Source organism: Podarcis liolepis (assembly GCF_965112155.1).
Source record: "Podarcis liolepis genome assembly, chromosome: 6".
Lineage (NCBI taxonomy): Eukaryota > Metazoa > Chordata > Lepidosauria > Squamata > Lacertidae > Podarcis > Podarcis liolepis.
The window spans coordinates 9,477,877-9,501,282 of record NC_139559.1 but is presented as its reverse complement, the minus strand read 5'-3'; the positions used below and the strand labels follow the sequence as shown (position 1 = coordinate 9,501,282).

General features: G+C 47.3%; 1 protein-coding gene across 1 annotated transcript in view; it reads left to right on the top strand.

Annotated features, from left to right (window-relative positions):
- SLC17A9 (solute carrier family 17 member 9) overlaps window positions 1-18,626 on the top strand; it is a gene marked incomplete at its 5' end in the record, with an annotated part of 38,353 nt that extends 19,727 nt beyond the window's left edge. Inside the window, 6 exons of the mRNA XM_083507583.1 lie at window positions 1,801-1,888; window positions 2,914-2,948; window positions 5,726-5,841; window positions 12,194-12,249; window positions 14,419-14,448; window positions 15,846-18,626. Of these exons, the coding sequence (XP_083363709.1) occupies window positions 1,801-1,888; window positions 2,914-2,948; window positions 5,726-5,841; window positions 12,194-12,249; window positions 14,419-14,448; window positions 15,846-16,009 (489 nt within the window). The 3' untranslated portion in view covers window positions 16,010-18,626. The remainder of the gene's footprint in view (window positions 1-1,800; window positions 1,889-2,913; window positions 2,949-5,725; window positions 5,842-12,193; window positions 12,250-14,418; window positions 14,449-15,845) is intronic.
- Between the last annotated feature and the right edge of the window lie 4,780 nt (window positions 18,627-23,406).

Genomic DNA, 23,406 nt, shown 5'->3' with positions numbered 1-23,406 from the left:
CTAACAGTAAGTCGCTTCGAGACACTTTACATGGGAAGCAACCAATACTCTAAATTAATAATAATTCCTATTTTCTGCAACATCTCTAAGGTGGTGTTCTTTTTGCTTATGCAAAAAGAACATTTATCCATTTATATTTAAAAAACACCTGTATACCCACAGTTTCATGAAAAAAAAATCAGAGCCATTTATAACAGTAGAAACTGCTTTTTTTCCCCTTTCTTGCTCTTTTTTATGCTTTTGTTTTTTATATAGATTAGGTTTGCTATCTTGTTGTTTCATTTTTTAAAAAGCTATGATTAAAAAATTGTGCCAAAAAAGTAAAACAGATCAAATATTACAGGATGTGTTTATCCAAAATTGTCTGCGTATACTTTGGTGGCACAGAAAAGTTTTCAGCAACTGTCTCAAAGTTTGTGTAGAGACATTCCCTGCTGAATCTCATGGAAGAGCATTCCAGAGGGTTGGACATGGAAGGCTCTGTTGTATGAGCTTTACCAACTCGGGGGTACAACGAGTGATGCTCTGGCAGATGATCTCTCTGTGATCAAGCTGGGATTTAAGGGTTCAGGTGGTCTCTAAAGCTGCGCTGCAAGAAGAGGAGGTTTGCATCTTTTAAAATAACTGCAAACCACATGTTTTTACGGTTGCGCTAGTGCACACATGGTGCTTTCAAAGAAGCGCCCAGAATTGGACAAGTGTACATCACACTAGGCTCATGCTCACAAAACACTCTGGTAAGCATTTGTTGCAAATGTCCTGTTGTCTGCACTCTGCTGTTACTTAATAATTGTATAATTAGGGCTGCCATGTGTCCGGAATTACCCGGACACAGCCGGAATATGGCAGTCAGAAACAGCATTGCTTAAACATCCATGACATATGTCAAGATTTTGGCGATTTTTCTTTTTGTCCTCATTTTCACTTTTTGAAATATAGCAACCCTATTGTATTAATACAGGGGCTGTGAATTTTAATCCTCTGTCGGAAGACTCAGTGTGGTAAAACTGCACCACCTTCTGTTCAAATGTGCACACAGCAAATGAATTCTTCTGATAAACAGGTGCTCAATCAGCAATGATTTTTAAAAACAGGGTTAGCTGAAGACATTTTGCTGACTGAGGTAAAGATCCAGGAACTCTTTGGCGGTGGAGCTGAGAGTTTGTTTGGACCCTGGCTGAGAACCCAGAGGCTGAGAGGGAGGGTGTGTCAGAAAGGAAAGTGAACTGACCCTGATTTTTATATATTGCTCACTTCGTAGTAATACGACATATTTATATGTAACTGCATATTCCTATAATACTTTCGTTTATGCTATTTGTTGTTCCTTCCACTTTTCTGTACAAACATATTTTTAAAAATATATTAAGCGGTATAGAAGTTATTAAATTTTTAAAAGATGGGACAACCAAGGGTCCCCTGATATTGTTGGACTTCAACTCCCACCACCCCTGAGCAATGGCTAAGCTGGCTAGGGAATGATGGGAGTTGTAGTCCACCATCATATGGGAACCTAAGGCCATGAGACAGCGCTGAACCAAATAGCCAAAGAAATTGACTTGGTCTGAGGCTGTTTGCTTGTTGTGCCAGCACCACACGACCCCAAGAGGCTTCTGACACAGGGGCCATGCAGGATCAGGCCATGTTCTTGTAAACATTCGAAGATGCCTGATTCAGGGCCCGATCTTGATCCATATTCTCTTGCACTCTCAAGGCCTCTGTTAGTGGACTGGCACTGTGTGTGTGTGTGTGTGTGTCTGTGTGTCTGTGTGTTCATGTTTTCCTTTTCTCTCCTTTCAGGGGTGGGTATTTAATGTTGTGCCTTGGCTGGTGGCGATCCCGACAAGTTTGTTCAGCGGATTCCTTTCCGACCAGTTTATCAAGCAAGGTAACAATCCCTTGGGATGTTTTCCCTCTTTCATCTCTCCATGCTGGTGGTTGGGCAGGGGCATGGATGAAAATCCAACAGGTGTAGCTTTTATTCCAAAGCGTCACCTGCAGAACTTCTGCTTGTTGTGGGCTTGCGTGCCTCTTAAAAAGCACAGGACTCTTGCCAGGAAGAGTATAACCCATCGCCAGAGATAGGATCTCGTAGGAGAGGCAGACCTGTCGTCAATTTTTCATTGTCTGCCACAATTGTACAGTCATACCTCAGGTTACAGATGCTTCAGGTTCTGTTTTTTCAGGTTATGGAACGCCAAAACCCGGAAGTACCAGAATGGGTTACTTCTGGGTTTTGGCAGATGCGCAGAAGCGCTAAATCGCGCTTTGCGCATGCGCAGAAGCTCCAAATTGCAACCCCCACGTGCACAGCTGCAGGTTGCGAATGTGCATCCCTCACGGATCATGTTCGCAACTCGAGTGTCCACTGTATTGCTCTTTTAGGGTGTTTTAGTTTTATAATAAGCGAAGGCACGCCTTGAAACTTCTAATCCAATCTCCACCCACTTTTGCCTCTGGTCCTGCCCCCAAAAAGTTGATAAGAAGAAGAAGAAGAAGAAGTATTTTATTGTTTATACCCTGCCCACTCTGGGTGTCTGCCAACAGAACACTAAAAACAGAATAAAACTTCAAACATTAAAAGTTTCCCTAAACAGGGCTGCCTTCAGATGTCTTCTAAAAGTCAGATAGTTGTTTATTTCCTTGACATCTGATAGGAGGGCATTCCACAGGGTGGGCACCACTACCGAGAAGGCCCTTTGCCTGGTTCCCTGTAACTTGGTTTCTCACAGTGAGGGAACCGCCAGAAGGCCCTCAGAGCTGGACCTAAGTGTCAGGTTGAATGACGCAATGTGGCCCTCGGGCTGCAGAAACTGTTCTGTGTAACAGCCCTTTGGATATTTCAGGACAGCTGCTGCACTCGGCTCTTTAAGCTGCTCCAGACCTTCTGACACTCTTTCTTTCTCCTTCCAGGATATAAAGCAATCACTGTCCGTAAATTCATGCAGGTGAGAGAAAAAGACCATGAATGTGCAAACAGGTTGGCATGACAGGAACACGTTTCCTTGTGCAAGGAGATCTGCAAGGTCTGTTCTTTGTGTTACAGTCAAGGTGGTACAGAAGACGGAGGGAGGAATTCAGCATTGCACTGGTACAAACGTTCCTGCTTGCCAGGCGAGATGATCTCTCCCCCCCCCCCGTAGGCTGGCTCTTCTGGGGGGTTCTCTCCTGACCCCTGCCTCCCCAAGAGCCAATTGAGGGGGCACAGGAGGAAACAGAAGGCCCTTGTCCTGGTGGAAGTCATTGTGTGGGCTTCTGCTAGCAGGAACTAGTTAGTTGACTCTGGCTTAGGATGCCAAGTGAGGACCAGGGAGACACAGGATTGAAGCCCACAAAACTGATAATAATAGTAATAGTAATAGTAATAGTAATAATAATAATAATAATAATAATAATAATAATAATAATAATAATAATAATAATTTATTCTTTATACCCCGCCCATCTGGCTGGGCTTCCCCAGCCACTCTGGGTGGCTTTCAACAAAATATTAAAATACAGTAATGCATCAAACATTAAAAGCTTCCCTAAACAGGGCTGCCTTCAGATGTCTTCTAAAAGTCTGGTAGTTGTTGTTCTCTTTGACATCTGGTGGGAGGGCGTTCCACAGGGCAGGTGCCACCACCGAGAAGGCCCTCTGCCTGGTTCCCTGTAACTTGGCAGTGAGGGAACCGCCAGAAGGCCCTAAGCGCTGGATCTCAGTGTCCAGGCGGAAAAATGGGGATGGAGATGCTCCGTCAGAAATACTGGACCAAGGCCATTTCGGGCTTTAAAGCTCAGCACTAACACTTTGAATTGTGCTCTGAAACGTACTGGGAGCCAATGTAGGTCTTTCAAGACCGGTGTTATGTGGTCTCGGCGGCTGCTCCCAGTCACCAGTCCAGCTGCCGCATTCTGAATTAGTTGTAGTTACTGGGTCACCTTCAAAGATAGCCTCACAACTTCTGCTTGTGGAATGAAACTTCCCCTTCCTTTCCTGCCTCTGCCGAGTGCTCCTCGCACCCTCCGCAAATGCTTGGCGGAACCCCCCAGAGCAGATTTTTGGGGTGTAGAAATTGTAGAGTTGGAAGGGGAACCCCAGCGGCCATCTAGTCCAACCCCCTACAAAGCAGGAATCGTTTGCCCAGTATGGGGCTCGAACCCACAACCCTCAGATTAAGAGTCTCATGCTCAACCGACTGAGCTATCCCTTGGTGTGGATGTGCAGAGAAGGAAGAGATAAAGTTCCGATGGCCAAGTGGAAGATAGGCTTGCCCAGTGACTTCATTGGGTAGAAATCCCTGCCCAGCCATGTAACTTACTGTATTACCTGGGGCTGATCATTTATGTCCTTGTCTGGCCTTCCTTAGAGGGTATTTCTTGTGCTGTTAAAAGCAAGGAGGTAGGAGAGAATAACTTATGGTGCTCTGATCTTCTTGCTTGCCTTTCTCAGGACACATGAGGTTTAAGGACGCCCCTTCCAATTGTGATTTTTTAAAAAGTAATTACAGGCATGCAGAGGGGAGTTGATTTTGGCACTCATGATAGTTGCTCCCACCAACCCATAACTGCAGGATGGGAAGGGGGATTTTGTTGCAATGGTTCGGGAAGGAGGAGGATTATACATCCCCGCCCCATGTACTGCTTTCCCAGTTAAAATCACAATTCCCATTGTAATTAAATTATAAAACACACAACATGGTTGGAAGCAATACAGTGAGCTTCATATGCAATTGGGCCTTTACTGGGTAGTAAGTTAAATGTGGGGGACGCGGGTGGTGCTGTGGGTTAAACCACAGAGCCTAGGGCTTGCCGATCAGAAGGTTGGCGGTTCGAATTCCCGTGAGCTCCCGTTGTTCAGTCCCTCCTCCTGCTCACCTAGCAGTTCAAAAGCACGTCAAAGTACAAGTAGATAGATAGGTACCGCTCTGGCGGGAAGGTAAACGGCGTTTCCGTGCGCTGCTCTGGTTCGCCAGAAGCAGCTTAGTCATGCTGGCCACATGACCCAGAAGCTGTCTGTGGACAAACGCCGGCTCCCTCAGCCTATAGAGCCAGACTGGACCTAACGGTCAGGGGTACCTTAAAAAGGTAAAGGGGACCCCTGGCCATTAGGTCCAGTCGTGACCGACTCTGGGGTTGCGGCACTCATCTCGCTTTATTGGCCGAGGGAGCCGGCGTACAGCTTCCAGGTCATGTGGCCAGCATTTCTAAGCCACTTCTGGCGAACCAGAGCAGCGCACGGAAACGCCGTTTACCTTCCCGCCGGAGCGGTACCTATTTATCTACTTGTACTTTTTGGAGTGCTTTCGAACTGCTAGGTTGGCAGGAGCAGGGACCGAGCAACGGGAGTTCACCCCGTCGCGGGGATTCAAACCGCTGACCTTCTGATCGGCAAGTCCTAGGCTCTGTGGTTTAACCCACAGTGCCACCTGCGTCCCTAGGGGTACCTTTACCTTTAAGTTAAATGTGGAGAAGAGCTGCTGCCAGTCCGAGTAGGCAATATTGGCCTAGGTTGGCAAACTTCCTGTGTCCCATTGAACCCCGTGGCACTTTGTTCTGAGTAAACCTTCGCAGGAGTAGCCAGCTGGCTTCCCCCATTGTTCAGAATTTGATACAGATAGTGGCTTGTTGGCCCCAATGGTGGCTGGGAAACAGTGGTCAGGTAACGATAGCTGAAGCTGCTGTCACCCCATGTGCTAAATTCCGTGCCAGCTAAATTTGGTGTTTTGACTTTCTTCTCCTTTAGGTCGTCGGCTCAGGGGTTTCCAGCATGTTTGCCCTGTGCATAGGTCACACCAACAGTTTCTGCCATGCAGTTGTGTTTGCGTCGGCCTGCGTGGGACTACAGACTTTCAACCACAGGTAATAGTGGAACACCTTCTCAATCCAGAACCGCTCTTGGGGACCCCAGAGGCTAGCCATTGTGGTGGGATTGGGTTGCGGAGACCTGAGTTCAGATCCCTGGCCAGCCATGGAACGTGCTGGCTGGACCTCAGCCTGGCCTGCCTCGCAAGGCAGTTGTGAGGTTCTACTGCGCCACATTCCTTGGAAGAAAGATGTGATAAGTCAAGGTGGGGAACCTTCGTTCTGTGGGCCAATTGCAGCTTACCAGGCCTCCCCAATTAGTTCTGCGAGGCTGTTCTCCCCAAGTCCTCACCTGCGACGTCAGGTATGGGGCAGGTAGAGGCAATGCTGCAGAAGGCAGGACTGAGCTCCCCAGGCATCAGCTGATCGTAGAGTTGGGACCCCAAGGGTCATCTAGTCCAACCCCCTGAAATGCAGGAATCTCTGCCAAACATCCATGGCAGACAGCCATCCAACCTCTGCTTAAAAACTTCCCAAGGCAGGAGAGTCCACAACCTCTCATGGAAGTCCACTGTGGAACAGCTCTTACTGCCAGAAAGTTATTCCTGACATTTAGTCGGAATCTCCTTTCTTGCCACTTGAAGTCATGGGTTCGAGTCCTACTCTCCAGAGCAGGAGAAGAGTTCGGTCATGCTTGCTTCGACTGCCCTAGTCAATCCTTGCTGGGAACGGTCTCGCCTGCCCAAAGCTTGCAGAAAGCAGGATTGAACTGTGTGGGGAGTTCAATCCTGCTTGGACAGTATCTCCTGCTGGTACGTGAGCGTCTACTCCTGGGTTTTCATTTCTTTCTTCAGGGTTCGTTTTCCAGAAAATGTTTCCTGCATCTTTTACTTTTTTGCAGCAGCAGCAGCAGCATTCCAGCTCTCTCTTAATCAGGGGTCAGCAAACTTTTTCAGCAGGGGGCCAGTCCACTGTCCCTCAGACCTTGTGGGGGGCCACATTATATTTTGGAGAAAAAATAATAATGAACGAATTCCTATGCCCCACAAGAACCCAGAGATGCATTTTAAATAAAAGCACACATTCTACTCATGTAAAAAAACCCTGATTCCCAGACCGTCCGCGGGCCGGATTTAGAAGGAGATTGAGCTGGATCCGGCCCCCTGGCCTTAGTTTGGCCTACCCATGCTCTTAGTGAAATTCCCATAAGAGGAATAAACACCACTGGGTTCTGTTTCGCAGAGTCTTTATTATTTACAAAAGCTTTACACTGGTCATGAATAAATAATAATAATAATAATAATTTTTATTTATATCCCGCCCTCCCCAGCCAAAGCCGGGCTCAGGGCGGCTAACAACAATCAAATAAACAATCAAATAATAACACATTCTAAAAATATTTCATTATAAAAATTAGTTAAAATCAAATTGATGGCAACCGATTAAACAAAATTCTGTGCAGGTTGCCAGAGGAGGGAGTCAGGCTGCGCCCTGACCAAAAGCCTGGCGGAACAACTCTGTCTTGCAGGCCCTGCGGAAAGATGTCAGGTCCCGCAGGGCCCTAGTCTCTTGTGACAGAGCATTCCACCAGTTTGGAGCCGCAGCCGAGAAGGCCCTGGCTCTAGTTGAGGCCAGCCTAACCTCTCTGAGGCCTGGGACCTTGAGGATGTTATTATTTGCAGACCGTAGGTTTCTCTGTGGGGCATACCAGGAGAGGCGGTCCCGTAGGTACGAGGGTCCTAGGCCGTATAGGGCTTTAAAGGTTAAAACCAGCACCTTAAACCTGATCCTGTACTCCACCGGGAGCCAGTGCAGCTGGTATAATACCGGATGAATGTGCTCTCGCAGCGAAGACCCCATAAGGAGTCTCGCCGCGGCATTCTGCACCCGCTGGAGTTTCTGGGTCAGTCTCAAGGGCAGCCCCACGTAGAGCGAGTTACAATAATCCAGTCTGGAGGTGACCGTCGCATGGATCACAGTGGCTAGGTCAGGGCGAGAGAGATAAGGAGCCAACTGCTTAGCTTGGCGGAGATGAAAAAATGCCGCCTTTGTTATAGCTGCAATCTGCGCCTCCATGGAGAGGGAGGTATCGAAGATTACACCCAAACTCTTAACGGACGGTGCTGGCACTAATTGCACCCCCGCAAGAGATGGGAGTTGCCCCCTCGATCCCATATCGTCCCGCCCCAGCCAGAGGACCTCTGTCTTCGAAGGATTTAACTTCAACCGGCTCCCACGTAACCATCCAGCCACCGCTTCCAGACATCTGGTCAGCGTGTCTGGGGCCGAGTCAGGATGGCCATCCATCAACAGATAGAGTTGGGTGTCATCAGCATACTGATGGCAACCCAGCCCAAAACTCCGGACAAGCTGGGCGAGGGGGCGCATAAAGATGTTAAAAAGCATCGGGGAGAGAATTGCACCCTGAGGCACTCCACACACCAAGGAGTGGCGTGATGACAATTCCCCCCCAAGCGCCACCCTCTGTCCCCGACCAGAGAGAAACGAGCGCAGCCATTGAAGGACTGTGCCCTGGATCCCCACGTCGGCAAGGCGGTGGTCCAGGAGTTCGTGATCGACCATGTCAAAGGCTGCTGACAGATCTAGAAGAATCAGCAGCCCTGACCCGCCTCGATCCAGCTGCCTGCGGAGATCATCTGTTAGGGCGACCAGAGCCGTCTCGGTCCCATGACCAGCGCGGAAGCCGGACTGGAATGGGTCTAGAGCAGATGTTTCATCCAGAAACCTACCAAGCTGTTCAGCAACTGCTCTCTCAATCACCTTGCCCAGGAATGGAAGATTCGAGACCGGGCGGTAATTGGATAGATCTGAGGGATCTAATGATGTTTTCTTTAAGAGCGGACGCACCACCGCCTCCTTCAGTTCCCCTGGGAATATCCCGGTGCCAAGGGACAAGTTGATGATATCCCCCAGGGGGCCCCGCACCTCGTCTGGACACGCTCTAATCAGCCATGACGGGCACGGGTCAAGAGGACAGGTGGTGGGCTTTCCAGCTTGGAGGAATCTGTCCACATCGGCTGGAGATATCCGGTCAAAGTGGTCCAATACTGGACCCGAGGACAGTCGAGGGGCCTCCAGTTCCTTTATTGTATCCAAATTGGCAGGGAGGTCATGGCGGAGCATCAGGACCTTCTCCGCAAAAAAGCTCGCAAATGCCTCACAGCTGTGTGTCAGATTGTTATTTAAATTTGGCTGTCCTTCAAGGGACGTTAAAGACCGAATTATACTAAATAATTGTGCCGGGCGAGAGCTAGCGGATGCAATGGAGGCCGAGAAGTAAGACTTCTTAGCAGCCTTCACTGCCATCTCATAGGTTTTCATAAAAACCCTATAAGATGTTCTTGAGGCTCCGTCACGGGCACCCCGCCATACTCGCTCTAGCCGTCTGAGGTCCCGCTTCATTTTCCGAAGCTCCTCGGTAAACCAGGGAGCCCGGTTTCTGCGGGGTCGCAGAGGGCGCTTAGGTGCGATCTCATCGATGGCTGCCAGGAGCTGGGTATTCCAGCCCTCAACAAGCTCAGTCAATGAGTCGCCAGGGGGAGTAAGGTCCCGCAAGGCTTGACGGAATCTATCCGGGTCCATCAGCCTCTGCGGGCGAGCCCAAATCGGCTCGCCACCTAAGCAGGGTGGGGGTGGAAAGTCAATCCTGGCTTTCAGAGCGTAGTGATCAGACCATGGCACCTTCATCGAAGGAGACATGATCACATCTATACCGGCGCCAAAGATCAAATCCAGCGTGTGGCCTGCTTGATGTGTGGGGCCCGAAACAAACTGGGAGAGCCCTAGTGTCGCCATGGAAGACACCAGGTCCAGAGCCTGTGAGGAGGGAGTGGCATCAGCGTGGAAGTTGAAGTCTCCCAATACCAATAGGTTAGGGAACTCCAAGGCCCAGCCGGCCACCGCCTCCAGCAGGCCTGACAGGGTGGCTGCTGGTGCGCTAGGTGGCCGGTACACCAGCCAGACAGCCAAGCTCTCCTCGGAGCCCCACACTAGGCCAACACATTCAATGCCGGGGATCGATGGCGATGGTAGAGCCCTGAAAGAACAATCTTCCCGGATTAATACTGCCACCCCTCCCCCCCGGCCCACAGTCCGTGACTGGTGGAGGACGGAGAAACCCGGGGGCGCCATCTCTCGTAAGGTAACAGTTACCCCTTCGCGCACCCAGGTCTCCGTCACACAAGCCAGGTCAACTCCCTGCGAGATAAAGAAATCTCGCAGGGTAGCGGTTTTGTTGCCTACAGACCTGGCATTGCACAACACCAGTGAAGGAGGTGAGTAATCCTTGCTCACCCTACCTCGTCTCTCGGGATGGGGCGCAGATTGGAAGGGGTACGAGCATATCCATATCTCGATCCCCTTCGCCTATAACATCTGCCCCCACCGCCATACCTCCCTCGCCCCACCACGGTGGCAATCCCAAGCCTCATATTAACCTCCATTTACAAATAGAAAACAAAACAACCAAAACAATTATGCCCAAACAAAACCAATCCCCGCCCCACTCAGTGCCCAACCCCAAAAACAAAACAAAATGGAACAAACAAAAATACATAAATAAAAACCACCATTCACAGTGGTACAACAAAATAAACAATAAAAGCACATTTAAAACACCTTAAAATATATATAAACATCTTTAACATTTGCAGCAGATAATGAAATAATATAATATTATGAAAAACAACAACCCCCATTTAAGGTGCTGCAAATTAAAAGCAATTAAAACGTTTAAAACTATTTTGTCCATTGCTGCCGGTAGCTGCTCTGTCCTCTAAACTGTGATGGTAGTGCAGGCCCCGTCCCCCTAGGCCGGATAGAGTTGGCAAGAGTGGGAGCGGTCTTCCCAGCACTCACAAAGCAGCAACAGCAGTCGTGTCCCGGAGGCCTCTCCCAGGCCTCTCATGCTGTGGCGATGAATGCAGGCCCCGCCCCCTAGGCCAGATGGAGTTGGCAGAAAGGGAGCGGTCCTCCCAACACTCACGCGAGCAGCAGCACCAGCAGTCGCATAAAGAAAGAAACATAATCTTTTTCTCTTTTAGCCGTCCAGCCAGAGACCTAATGCTGACTCATTCACCTGCTCACTTACACTGAACCAAACTTAGTTGATCACATGTCCTAATAAGGACACCTGTTGCTGGCAAAATTTTCCGTTGCCTAGCAACTTCTTCAAGACCATTTTTCAAATTTCTTCTAGAATATTCCAACATCTCCCCACCCCGCATCGGCCAACTTTGACAAGTTGGTTGTTCAGTCTGCTTGTCAATCACCTGGCACTATTATGATGTGAAAGAAAGTGTATTTTTTCTCTCCATAAGATGCACCTGACCATAAGACGCACCTAGTTTTTAGAGAAGGAAAACAAGAAAAAATATATATTCTGAACGAAACAGTAGATGTATGATTTTTGTGGTTCATGCTGTGGCCACAGACATGTGATTTGATGGTGAGTTTGGGGTAGCCCAATGCAAAAATCCTGAGAATTCATGTGGATCCGTGCTTTGTAACCATGTTTTTGCGCCATTGCGGCCCCACGAAACAGTGGATGCATGTGGTTTTTTGGTGCAGGCTGCAGCCATGGACATGCTATGTGATCTGGTGGTGAATGTGGGAGACCCAGTGCAAAAATCCTGAGGATCCATGGGCTTTTACCTCCCCCCTCCCAGGCAGCCTCCTTTATCACTAGCCTCCCTTATCTCCCTCCCGATCGCTTGCCGATCAGCTGTTTCCTTTCAACACCCCCTTCTCTCTTGTTTGCCTTAGTGTCTTTTCCTTAGCTGGAGCAGTTTTTTGCTCCTCCTTTTCTTCTAATTTCTCTCCTCATTACTTTAGTATTCCTGTCTCCTCTCCTTGCAAGTTTGCTGTCTTTACCTCCCCCCTCCCAGGCAGCCTCCTTTACCAGCAGCCTTATCTCCCTCCCGATCACTTGCCAATCAGTGGCTTTGTTTCAACACCCACTTCCCTCTTTCAAAAAGAAAAAAGCATGATCTGCTTTTTACCCCTGGGCAATTCAGCTCCAGGGACCACGCATTTCCTCCATAAGAGGCACAGACATTTCCCCTTACTTTTTAGGAAGAAAAAAGTGCATCTTATGGAGCGAAAAATACAGTAAGTAGTTTTGCCCCCCTGCCGGTGCTGGCCTGCAGGGATGGGTAAAATAAAGATCTGGCCTGTCCATCCCAAAAAGGTTCCCCACCGCTGTAATAAATAGTCGCTTGCTTTCTCAATCATGCCACTCTCTGAAACAGGAAGTGAAGGTTTGCAACCAAAAGTGCTATAAATGTGGTAGCTGCTTCTCAAATATTGCAGCCGTCTCATTCACAGCTTCCTTCACCCAGCCTTGGTCTCAATTTCATATTCTTTCCTCTTCTTTCCTTCCCCTAAACAGTGGCATCTCAGTCAATATACAAGACCTGGCTCCCTCGTGTGCTGGCTTGCTGTTTGGTGAGGATAAATTATATATTATAAATTTTATATTCGACAAGGAAAACAAAATATCACATTTCAATATCAGAGGCCGGGAAAAGTGAACCAGTTTCTGTGGTATTTACTAGCATTCCTGTATTAGATAGGGATGAATAGGAATTTTGGTGTCTTCACATTTCTGCACCAGACAGAAAATTGGTCAGCTGCACAGCACTCCTGTTCCATTCACGAAAAACGGCAATGGGCGTGACACACGGGGCTTTTAAAATTGTTTTTATTTTGAAATTTTCTTGGGGTGCCATAAACGAAACAAAACAAAAAACAACCCAGACGTTTAGCCAAATTTTTAAAATCCGCCCCAACAAAAATTTTAATCCTGAGAAAGAGGACATGACCAGAGAAAAGAGGACATATGGCAACCTGGTCTGAAAGAGAGGACATGTCCTGGAAAAAGAGGAGATATGGCAGCCCTATTTTTTTTGCAAACATGCATTTAGATGCCAAATTGTAAGCATCACCAGCTTTGTGGATCATGGAGCGGCCGCGGAGGTTCTAGCAGAGGGGAGCCAAAGTAAGTTAGGGAAAGCTTTGTTAGAGAAGATGAAATATACTTGGAGTCGAGTGTGGATTTCATGCTCTTTATTCAGCTCATAGTGGTGAGGAGGAATGGAAGTTCCCCCAGAAGGCCTGCTTTATATACATTATTTACACAATGGGCCCCACGTGATTGGCTAATTCTGGGATTCTCCTGTAGGCCAATCAGGCTGCAGATTCACTTCCACTTGGAGCTGGATAGGGTGGCTCCTGTGAACCAATCAGACAGCTGCATTCTGAGTCCTATTGTTCTAGGACCAATCAGACTGCTGCATTCTGAATCCTATTGTTTTAGGACCAATCAGAATGCTGCATTCTGAATCCTATTGTTCTAGGACCAATCAGACTGCTGCATTTTGGATCCTGTTCAACCCAGTACATAACAGAAGAGCTGTGTGAAAAGTGACTTGGGGGAGATGTAGCCTGAGAGATCAAGAGGGAAAGCCAGTTCAGGGCGTAGGGATGGGGGGGATGAGCTTGTACAGATCACATGTCAGCATATGAGCTGCATGAACCAGTGGAAATGGGTCAGTGGGGCACAGGATTCAACCACAGTTGGGGGGGGACACCTGTGCCCCCCCCCCAGTTAAGAAAAGTTAAAAGGTTCAGCCTTACCTACTGTTAGTATTCCAGTAATTTATAAGAAAGGACCATCCATTAATAAACCTCAGGTCTTCATTTCTTAAGTGACTTCCTGAGAACTGGGGTGTCCCAGGGCTGCAGAAACTACAACTGATCCAGAATGCAGCAGCTAGACTGGTGACTGGGAGTGGCCACATAACACCGGTCCTGAAAGACCTACATTGGCTCCCAGTACGTTTCCGAGCACAATTCAAAGTGTTGGAGCTGAGCTTTAAAGCCCTAAATGGCCTCGGTCCAGTATACCTGAAGGAGCGTCTCCACCCCCATTGTTCAGCCTGGACACTGAGATCCAGCACCGAGGGCCATCTGGCAGTTCCCTCCCTGCGAGAAGCGAAGTTACAGGGAACCAGGCAGAGGGCCTTCTCCGTAGTGGCGCCTGCCCTGTGGAATGCCCTCCCATCAGATGTCAAAGAAATAAACAACTATCTGACTTGGAGAAGACATCTGAAGGCAGCCCTGTTCAGGGAAGCTTTTAATATTATTATTATTATTATAACAAATAAGCAATTCAGCAACGTTTCAAGTTTAGCAGTCAATCACTCCATCTGCAACTTCCCCTCCCTCCATGGTTCCCCCTAATAATATTTTTCAATTCAGATTTTGTGTAAAAAAACCATTCAAAAATTGATGGGATTTGTGACGTTTTCCCATGCCCAGCAGTACAGACTGATACGCTTGCAAGTAAAAGGACATCCCTTGTTTTTAAGTGACATGGCAACCCAGACAAAGGTGTTAGAGAAAGGAACAGCGCACCCTTTCCCAACCTGCTACTCTCCAGGTAATTGGACTACAACTCCCATCATCCCTGATCATTGGCCATGCTGACTGGGGATGGTTGGAGTTTGAGAGTCTACACAACATTTAGAAAGTTGCAGGGTTCTCCAACCCTGGATTAAATGCATTGTGCATTTTTTTTTCAAAGCCATCCCTCGGTTTCCTTTTTCTCCACAGGTGTGGCAAATACCGGTGGGGCCTTATTAGGTAAGTGATTGTTCAGGAATTTGCTCCATTAAGTCTTCCATTGAGTCTATCCACACCAAGGACTGGTTTGTTAAGCTATCCCTTCGCACAAAGAACCCACCCTGGGGCTTTTGGCCCTCTGATGGCCAGGGAGCCCTGACAAATAATTTATATACAGTGGTACCTTGGTTTTCAAACTTAATCCGTTCCGGAAGTCCGTTCCAAAACCAAAGCATTCCAAAATCAAGGCACGGTTTCCCGTAGAAAGTAATGCAAAATGGATTAATCCGTTCAGACTTTTAAAAACAACCCCTAAAACAGCAATTTAACATGAATTTTACTATCTAACGAGACCATAAAATGAAAGCAATAAACAATGTACTGCAGTCACACACACAATCAATCAGACTTCTTAGTTAGCTCCTTAGCTACTGGAGGAGTGGAGTAAGGGGTTTTGGTCATTACCTAGCCAAAATATCAGTGGAGCTGGATTTGGAGCTTGTGGAATTCATTAAGGGCCCTGTCTACCTGTGCTCCCCTTGTAAAAAATAAATCAATCAAGGACTGAACAATTCTTAAAACCTTGGTGTGGGATGGGAGGGACCGCCAGCCTAAGTGTAAAGATAGTCAATGTGTTTGCAGTGCATTATTTTACTGTATTTTTATTTATCGAGATTTACATACCACTCGATTTACAAAAACCTTCCAAGCAGTTTGCATGAAATGGTATATTAATTTAAAAAACGCCGATAAAAATCAACATTAAAAACAGATCAAAATGTAAATGTAAATCACATCAGCGGTTTTCAAACAAATCTACGTAATAATGTTACACGTAAAAATGGCAAGGTTTGTAGAAGTGACTGTTCTGTAGGTCAAAGCAGTTGAGTGGGTTCAGGAGATCTTTCAGGTAAGCTGGTGTAATCCAATCAATAGGTGTTTTGGTTTTGGTTTGGTTTTTTACCCAGTGAGCAAAAAAAACCCCAATAGGCTAATTGTGGGACACGGGTGGCGCTGTGGGTTAAACCACAGAGCCTAGAACTTGCCGATCAGAAGGTCGGCGGTTCGAATCCCTGTGACGGGGTGAGCTCCCGTTGCTCGGTCCCAGCTCCTGCCAACCTAGCAGTTCAAAAGCACGTCAAAGTGCAAGTAGATTAATAGGTACCGCTCCGGCGGGAAGGTAAACAGCGTTTCCGTGTGCTGCTCTGGTTCGCCAGAAGCGGCTTAGTCATGCTGGCCACATGACCTGGAAGCTATACGCCGGCTCCCTCGGCCAATAAAGCCAGATGAGCGGCGCAACCCCAGAGTCAGTCACGACTGGACCTAATGGTCAGGGGTCCCTTTACCTTTACCTCTAGGCTAATTGTATGGATTTTTTTTTTTAATTGCCAATCTGTTCCCTTTCTTTCTGCATGTAGGTGTTGTTTGTGTGTACCTAGCTGGACATCTGATCGAAATCACTGGTTCATGGGTATCTGTTTTCAATCTCGTGGCAGCAGTAAACGCCTTTGGACTCTGCACTTTCCTCATCTTTGGGAAAGCCCACAGAGTGGACACAGACTCTGCTTTTGTAGAACTGTAGGGGCCAAGATTTAGACAGGACACAAAGTCTGGAATGAGAGAACACAGAATTTAAACTGGACATCGAGATAGTTTTTATGAATGAAGAAATGGATGAAGAATGAATGAAGAAATTGACAAATGGATATCCAGTGGCTTACCAATATTTTCAGTTCCATCGATGTGCATTTGCCCCTTTTGAAGCTGTCCGGAATGATGGCGATACTGACAAGCTTCTGTTGCTATTGCAAACGGGTTCTCTTTCTACTGGAAACGTAGTTCAAATTGCAAACAACCACCCACTGCAACAGAGTTGTGGCTACTTAATGTAGTCCCAAGAAGAGCAGAGTCAAGGCCTGATCTGCCCGTTAAAAAGAGAAATTGTTTTCTGCAGCCTTAACATTGGTCCTCCAGGTCACAGCTGAAGTGTGTGTGAAACCTGCAGTTTTACTGTACCATTTTGATTCTGTGTTCCAGAGACCCTCGTTGGCGGGTCTCCTATCAAAAATGACCCAACACAATTTGAGTTTTCCCAGCCATTAACCACGAGACTTCCAGATAATGGCTTTGTGTGAGAGCGTGTATGTGAGCAATAATGGGTTAGTTGTTTTTCTTTCTTCTCTGTTCTTAAATCCTGACAGTTTTCTCCAGGGAAGAGTTCCTGTTGTTGGGAGGCAAGGATATATTTCCTGCACACACCAGTATTTATTTTTTAATCTCTAAGGAAAATGTGAACTTAGGCTTGCCACTCAAGTCAGCATTTTAACTGGTTTGACTGGTAAAACCATGTCCTCTCAGAAAACCAGGACTAGGCTCTGAAAAGTCAGTAAACTCTGGATTCTGCCAGACTCTGCCCATAAACCTGCCAGATTCCATGTGGGTTCTGGCTCCTCCCATTGGTCCTGTTAATGTATTTTTGTCTAGGTCAGGGTTTCCCAAACTTGGGTCTTTGGACTACAGTTCCCATCAACCCTAGCTAGCAGGACCCGTGGTCAAGGATGATGGGAACTGTAGTCCAGAAACTGCTAGAGACCCAAGTTTGGGAAACCCTGGTCTAGGTTGAAGTGCTCTGGTGGAATTGGCTAGTACCTGTAACGTCACTAGAGATAGGCAACAATTTCCCCCTTTTATTCCAGAACCATTCAGTTTTGTTTATTGTTTGTTTTGTGTGTGTGTGTGTGTGTGTGTGTGTGTGCATTTGTATTTTAATAGGATGTAGGGATTTTGGTTCATTGTAGGTTGTGTGCTGTGTTACATAGGCAAAGAAATGAGGACAATAGCCCCTAGTGGAGAGGTTCGTGCAAAAGAGAAAATGTAGTTGCAAGATTGTTTTATAGATAATGCAGTGAGGCCATATAGCTTTCCTGCTAGCTCTCACTTTCTTCCAAGGTCTGTGAGGCAGTAGCCTTCAGCATAAAATAGTGCCCTTGGCTTCTTGGGAGAGAGCCATTTGACACTTCTTCCCCAGCCCAGATCAAGGATCAGATGGAAATGTGTTGGTGTAAGTCAAGGAAAAAGCACCTTCTATAAAATCCTGAGTTCTCTACCTTTTCTCTCTACAAGATTGCCTGTTTATATATTTTATCGGTGTTTACATGAACTGAGAATGTTGAAAGAACTGAATGTTAGTCCTTAACCCACCCTCTTGTGCCTTAAGTCTGCAGTTGTTGGAAGGAGCAAAAATCTGGGCGTCTTGGAAGTCAGGCTCAGGGATGGTTTTGGCCCATGTTTCTGACACCAGCAGTGGGAAGAATTCTGCAGACAGCGCTCTGTCTGAAAAACTTAATATGGCGGTGCCCTTCTGCAGCATGGGTGGCATTTGCTCAGAGTGAACCCACTGAAATAACTAAACATGACTAAGCTAGGCCCATTAATTTTATTAGGCCTTCTTTGAGTAAAACTTGGTGGAATACTACCTTGTAAGTCTGATCCCAAGACGACTCTTTGAATGTTCCAGGAACTAGCAGACAAGCGAAGTTTGAATTTCTCAGAGATCTCTGTGGAGCTGTTAAACGCCAAAGTTAATGTTATGGTTAATGCACAGCTGTGTGTCTTAGTGCCGCCCATTTTTGTAACATCTGGTGCAGCTGTGGGGAGTCTTTGGTTCTTGAGATGTTGATTAACTACAAGTCCCATCATCCCCAGAGGTGTCGGGAGTTGTAGTTCAGCAACATCTAGTACATCTTACTGTGTCCTGAAACCCTGATATCCCATGTCTTCTCCTATTCCCCATCACTAGCAGACAACGATGTGGTGAAATTCAACATGTCCGTGCATCAGGACTTGCGGCTAGGTTGTACTATAGACAGAGAGGGTGAGAAGCAGCTGTTTGTTCCTTGCAATGTCCTGTGTATTTTCACGTTGCAATACTTGAATGGGTCCCCCTGCCCGTTATACTCAATGGTAGCTACCAGTTGTGTTCAAGTGACCTCATCTGTTTTCCTTTTGTAAATGTAGCATTTATTTACGTGGATGCGATCTATACAGGTGTTTCATACCTTCTGCACCTTTCGAGACAGCGATCCTTTGGCCCCCGGTCCATAGGTGGTTTTTGAAAGAGAACCACTGCCAGGCTTGGGTGGTTGTTGGTTTTTTTGGCTGAATCTCATCAGTCCAAAATAAAGGAGACAAAACCAGGCCATCCGTCGTCTTCTTTAAATGAGCAAGGTCTGTGCCGCTCTGCCAATAATAAAGCAGGAATTCAATTAAGCGGAATTTGAATCGCGTGCGAAATTTGGACGCCCGTAATGAGCCGCTTTTGTTTCTTTGATACTTCATTATAACTGTGCCTCAGGAGTGCGGGATCTTTTTCAGGGCTGCATAACCCTGCTAAGCAGCCTCCCAGGGGCCACTTGGCAGTGATGGGCGGGACCAGAAGCAAAAGTAGGAGTAGCAGTGAATGCACATTTTACCTTGGCTGGCTTCTTTCCAGACTTGCACACCTCCCTCTGTCCTCCACTCAGGAAGGAAGAGTCACGGTCAGAGCTCTGCCCATCACACAGTAAACCGGAATGCCAAGGGGTGAGAGACCAGACAAATTATACCCTTCAGGACTGATTGATGCTACGCGTACTTTGGGGGAATGTTCTTAAGAACAAGGACAACTGTGTTGTAAGTTGAACTGGCATGGCACCGCATCTATCCCAGAGATGAGGTGGCTGTTCTGAGGATGATGGACTACAAATCCCATCTTTCGACATTGGTCATGCTGCCTGGGTCTGATGGGATCAGTACCTGGAGGGCTTAAGGTTCCCCATCCCTCATCTGTACTTTTGAATAAAAGTAGACACAGAAACATGCCTTTCTCAAGCGGTGTGCCGCGGTGCCTCCTCGTGAGTAAATTTACCTGTGTGCAAAGTGCAGCAGAAGGACTGGGATTGAAGGATTGGGAAACTGCCGGAATAGCTGCAATGCAAACCTTCATTGGTTTTAAACGGCCATTGCTTCCCTCCCAAAGCTTCGTGGTGCTGATCGTTTTCGTCTGGAGACCTCTCTCCCGAGAAAGTTGCAATGCCCAGGGTTCCCTGTGGAAACGGAATTATTAAAGCAGTTTTAAGTGTGTGGATATGCAAATGTGCCTCACAGCTCTCACTGCAATTAAATGGGAGTTCTGCCTCTTTAGATGCAAGCTAGCATTTCCTAATTGGCTCTGTGTCTGCTACTGTATTTTGGCTTCAGTCTCTCTGTGTGTGGGGGATATGAAGCCTGTTTTCCCTCTTCTAATTTTTGGGGCTTTGAATGCCATTCTTTTCTTCATCTCTACTGTAACAACACAGACATCTATATGATGCACACATTACTTTGCAAGAGGATTCCTTTACCTTGCATTTCAGAGAAACAGCTGCATGCAGAGTCCAACAGAGGGAGCTGCAAGAACTGGGATCTGGGTCAACCCAAGTCTAGATTTCAAGACTCCTGTTGAATTCCCTTCTGAAAGGCTGTAACATCAGAGAGTTCAGAGTCAAACTGGCTGCTTAAGGCCAAGTCTGCATTGCAGATGATCTCCATTAAATTTACATGACTTGAGCTGATAATTGCTTAGAGCAGCCTTTGCTAGCTGGATTACTTTCATACGTTTTGGACTATAATTCCCATCAGCCCCAGCAAGCCCAACCTGCCTGAGGCTGATGGGAGTTGTAGTCAAAAACTTCTGGAGGGAACCAGATTGGCATAGGACACTGTGACCAAACATCTCATAGTTCCGTCTTTGCTCCTGTTTCCCCCTGTTGTAAGAATTTTAAGGTCTTGTATATGTAAAATAGATGTTTATTGTACCAAGCAAACACATACAAATATGTAAACCACATGTCTGAAAGCCACAGAAAAGCCCTGAAACCATTTTCACTCTCCCAAAATGACCTCAAATATTTCTCTGCAAGGTTGAAGGAAATGGGAAATCTCCCCATTGTCTCTGTGCCTTAAGGGGCACATTTAAGGTGTGAATAGGGTGAATCTGTGACCTTAATTCAGGAATCAAGTAGTTATAATAACAAAAGAGTGGCCAAAACCCAGAGAATGCAATCAGGTAAATGGCAGACAGGAGATAAACAACACACTCAGGATTCTGTTTTAGGCCGCCCCTGTGATGTATGTATGCTGTACAGTGGTTCCTCAGGTTACAGACACTTCAGGTTACAGACTCCTCTAACCCAGAAATAGTACCTCGGGTTAAGAACTTTGCTTCAGGATGAGAGCAGCAGTTTCAGGTTAAGAACGGACCTTCAGAACGAATTAAGTTCTTAACCCGAGGTACCACTGTATTGGGGGAAGTGGTCCTGGGCTACACCCCTTCTATGATGTATGTATGATGTTTCTGGGGGTGGTCTGGAGTTTGAGGGTGGGCAATTTCAAAGTCTGTACAAGGGCAGGCACACCTTTGTTCTGGGTCCCTTCCCCCCTCCTGTGTGTTTTTTTTTTGGGGGGAGCACCCTGTTGCAACAGCTTTAATAAAGATCAGGCTTACTAGCTGCTTTGCTTCTCAATATTCTCTGGTTGGTCTCTGTTATTTTCTCCTACCAATAGAGAACCTACAAAAGGACTCTATATGGGCTCTTGGGTGCCTAATAATAATAATAATAATAATTTATTATTTATACCCCGCCCATCTGGCTGGGCTTCCCCAGCCACTCTGGGCGGCTTCCAAAAGAATATTAAAATACTGTGATACATCAAACATTAAAAGATTTCCTAAACAGGGCTGCCTTCAGATGTCTTCTAAAAGTCTGGTATTTGTTGTTCTCTTTGACATCTGGTGGGAGGGTGTTCCACAGGGCGGGTGCCACTACCGAGAAGGCCCTCTGCCTGGTTCCCTGTAACTTGGCTTCTCACAGCGAGGGAACTGCCAGAAGGCCCTTGGCGCTGGACCTCAGTGTCCGGGTAGAACAATGGAGGTGGAGACGCTCCTTCAGGTATACTGGATCGAGGCCGTTTAGGGCTTTAAAGGTCAGCACCAACACTTTGAATTGTGCTCGGAAACGTACTGGGAGCCAATGTAGGTCTTTCAAGACCGGTGTTATATGGTCTCGGCGGCCGCTCCCAGTCACCAGTCTGGCTGCTGCGTTCTGGATTAGTTGTAGTTTCCGGGTCACCTTCAAAGGTAGCCCCATGTAGAGCGCATTGCAGTAGTCCAAGCGGGAGATAACCAGAGCATGCACCACTCTGACGAGGCAGTCCGCAGGCAGATAGGGTCTCAGCCTACGTACCAGATGGAGCTGGTTCCATAGGGGAAAAGGAGCAGGTTTTTTCTTCTCCTAACACCCCTCTGTGGAGTAACAACAGTCTGATTTTCTATGGGCTTGGAGTTGTCGTTAGGTCTTGCACCATTAGGAGATCAGGGTGGTTTGCCACAGTATTATTAATAATTGGACAAACAGCGCATTATAATTCAAGCTAAATGCTAAAGCTTTGCAACTTACTGCGTACATATTGTAGTAGGGTTGAGCACATCTGCAGCGGCTTCCTATGCCTTCTAGTGTCATAAGGACATAAGAAATGCCTGTTGCATCCGGCTAGTGGCCCATCTAGTCCCAACATCCTGTTCTCACAGTGGCCAACCAGGTGCCTGTGGCAACATGCCCCCACCCCCAGCAGGATTCGAACACGAGCCCTCTCCCCTCCTGTGGCTTCCAGCAACTGGTATTCAGAAGCATCTCTGCCTCTGACCGTGGGTTTGATTGTAGAGAAGACACAAGTCTTACGGCACCTTCAAGACTGTCAAGGGCATTTTGCCGCAAGGACGCATCTCATAAGTCAATAAAACCGAGGAGCTCTAAAGCATTTTGCACACTCAGAAGTCATGCGGAGCTTAGGAACGGTGATCGCAGCACAAATTTACCAGGACTTGCACAGTCAACTCAAGATCTTGAGTAGCACATTACCGCGTTGTCGTTAAACTGTTCTCCAACAAATTGCTGTTAATTCCAGGTCTGATGGAAAAGGGGCGGGGGGGGGGGGGAGAGGAGAGAATTAAAATCACAGGAGACGTCGGCAAGGTACATGTGTAGCAATTATCTGTGTTATGACTTTCTATACAAAGAATTATAAAGCTACCAGGAACCTGTCCTGAATCCTCATTAATGGAAAAGAGGCAGCCATTGACAGGGGACTTTCCATTGTTGCCTTTCAGGCTCATTGCAGCTGTTCACTTCCTTTCATGTTGTTTCCCTGCACCCCCCCCCCACCTCCCCATCACTTCTATAAAAACGTTAATTTATCACCTTTCCAGTCCATGGCTGTGATCAGAGGGAGGGGGAAGCGCCGTCAATGAAAGGATCTTCAGGTCTTTTTGAAGTCTCAGTTGTGACCCTCCTCTTGGGGCGGCCTTCCAAGCAAACAAAGCACACTTGTGGGGCAGGAGTGGCACGGTTTTTCTCGAGAACTTCCCAGCCCAGACACTTCAGGCACCGGAAACTTGGCTCTGCCCATGAATGGCATACAACAGATGCTATGGCAGGGGTGGCCAACACAGTGCCCTTGAAAGGATGTTGGGCTCCACCTGCCATCCTCCCTAGCCAGCATGGCCAAAAGCCAGGGATGATGGGTTATGTAGTCTATAGTGTTGCTGCTGACCTTCAAAGCCCTTGGTCCAGTATACCTAGAGGAGCGTCTCCACCCCCATCGTTCTGCCCGGACACTGAGGTCCAGCACCAAGGGCCTTCTGGCAGTTCTCTCGCTGCGAGAAGCCAAGTTACAGGGAACCAGGCAGAGGGCCTTCTTGGTAGTGGCACCCGCCCCGTGGAACGCTCTCCCAGCAGATGTCAAGGCAATAAACAACTATTTTACTTTTAAAAGACAACTGAAGGCGGCCCTGTTTAGGGAAGTTTTTAATGTCTGACGCTGTATTGTTTTTAATATTTGGTTGGAAGCTGCCTAGAGTTGCTGGGGAAACCCAATCAGATGGGCAGTGTATAAATGAATTAT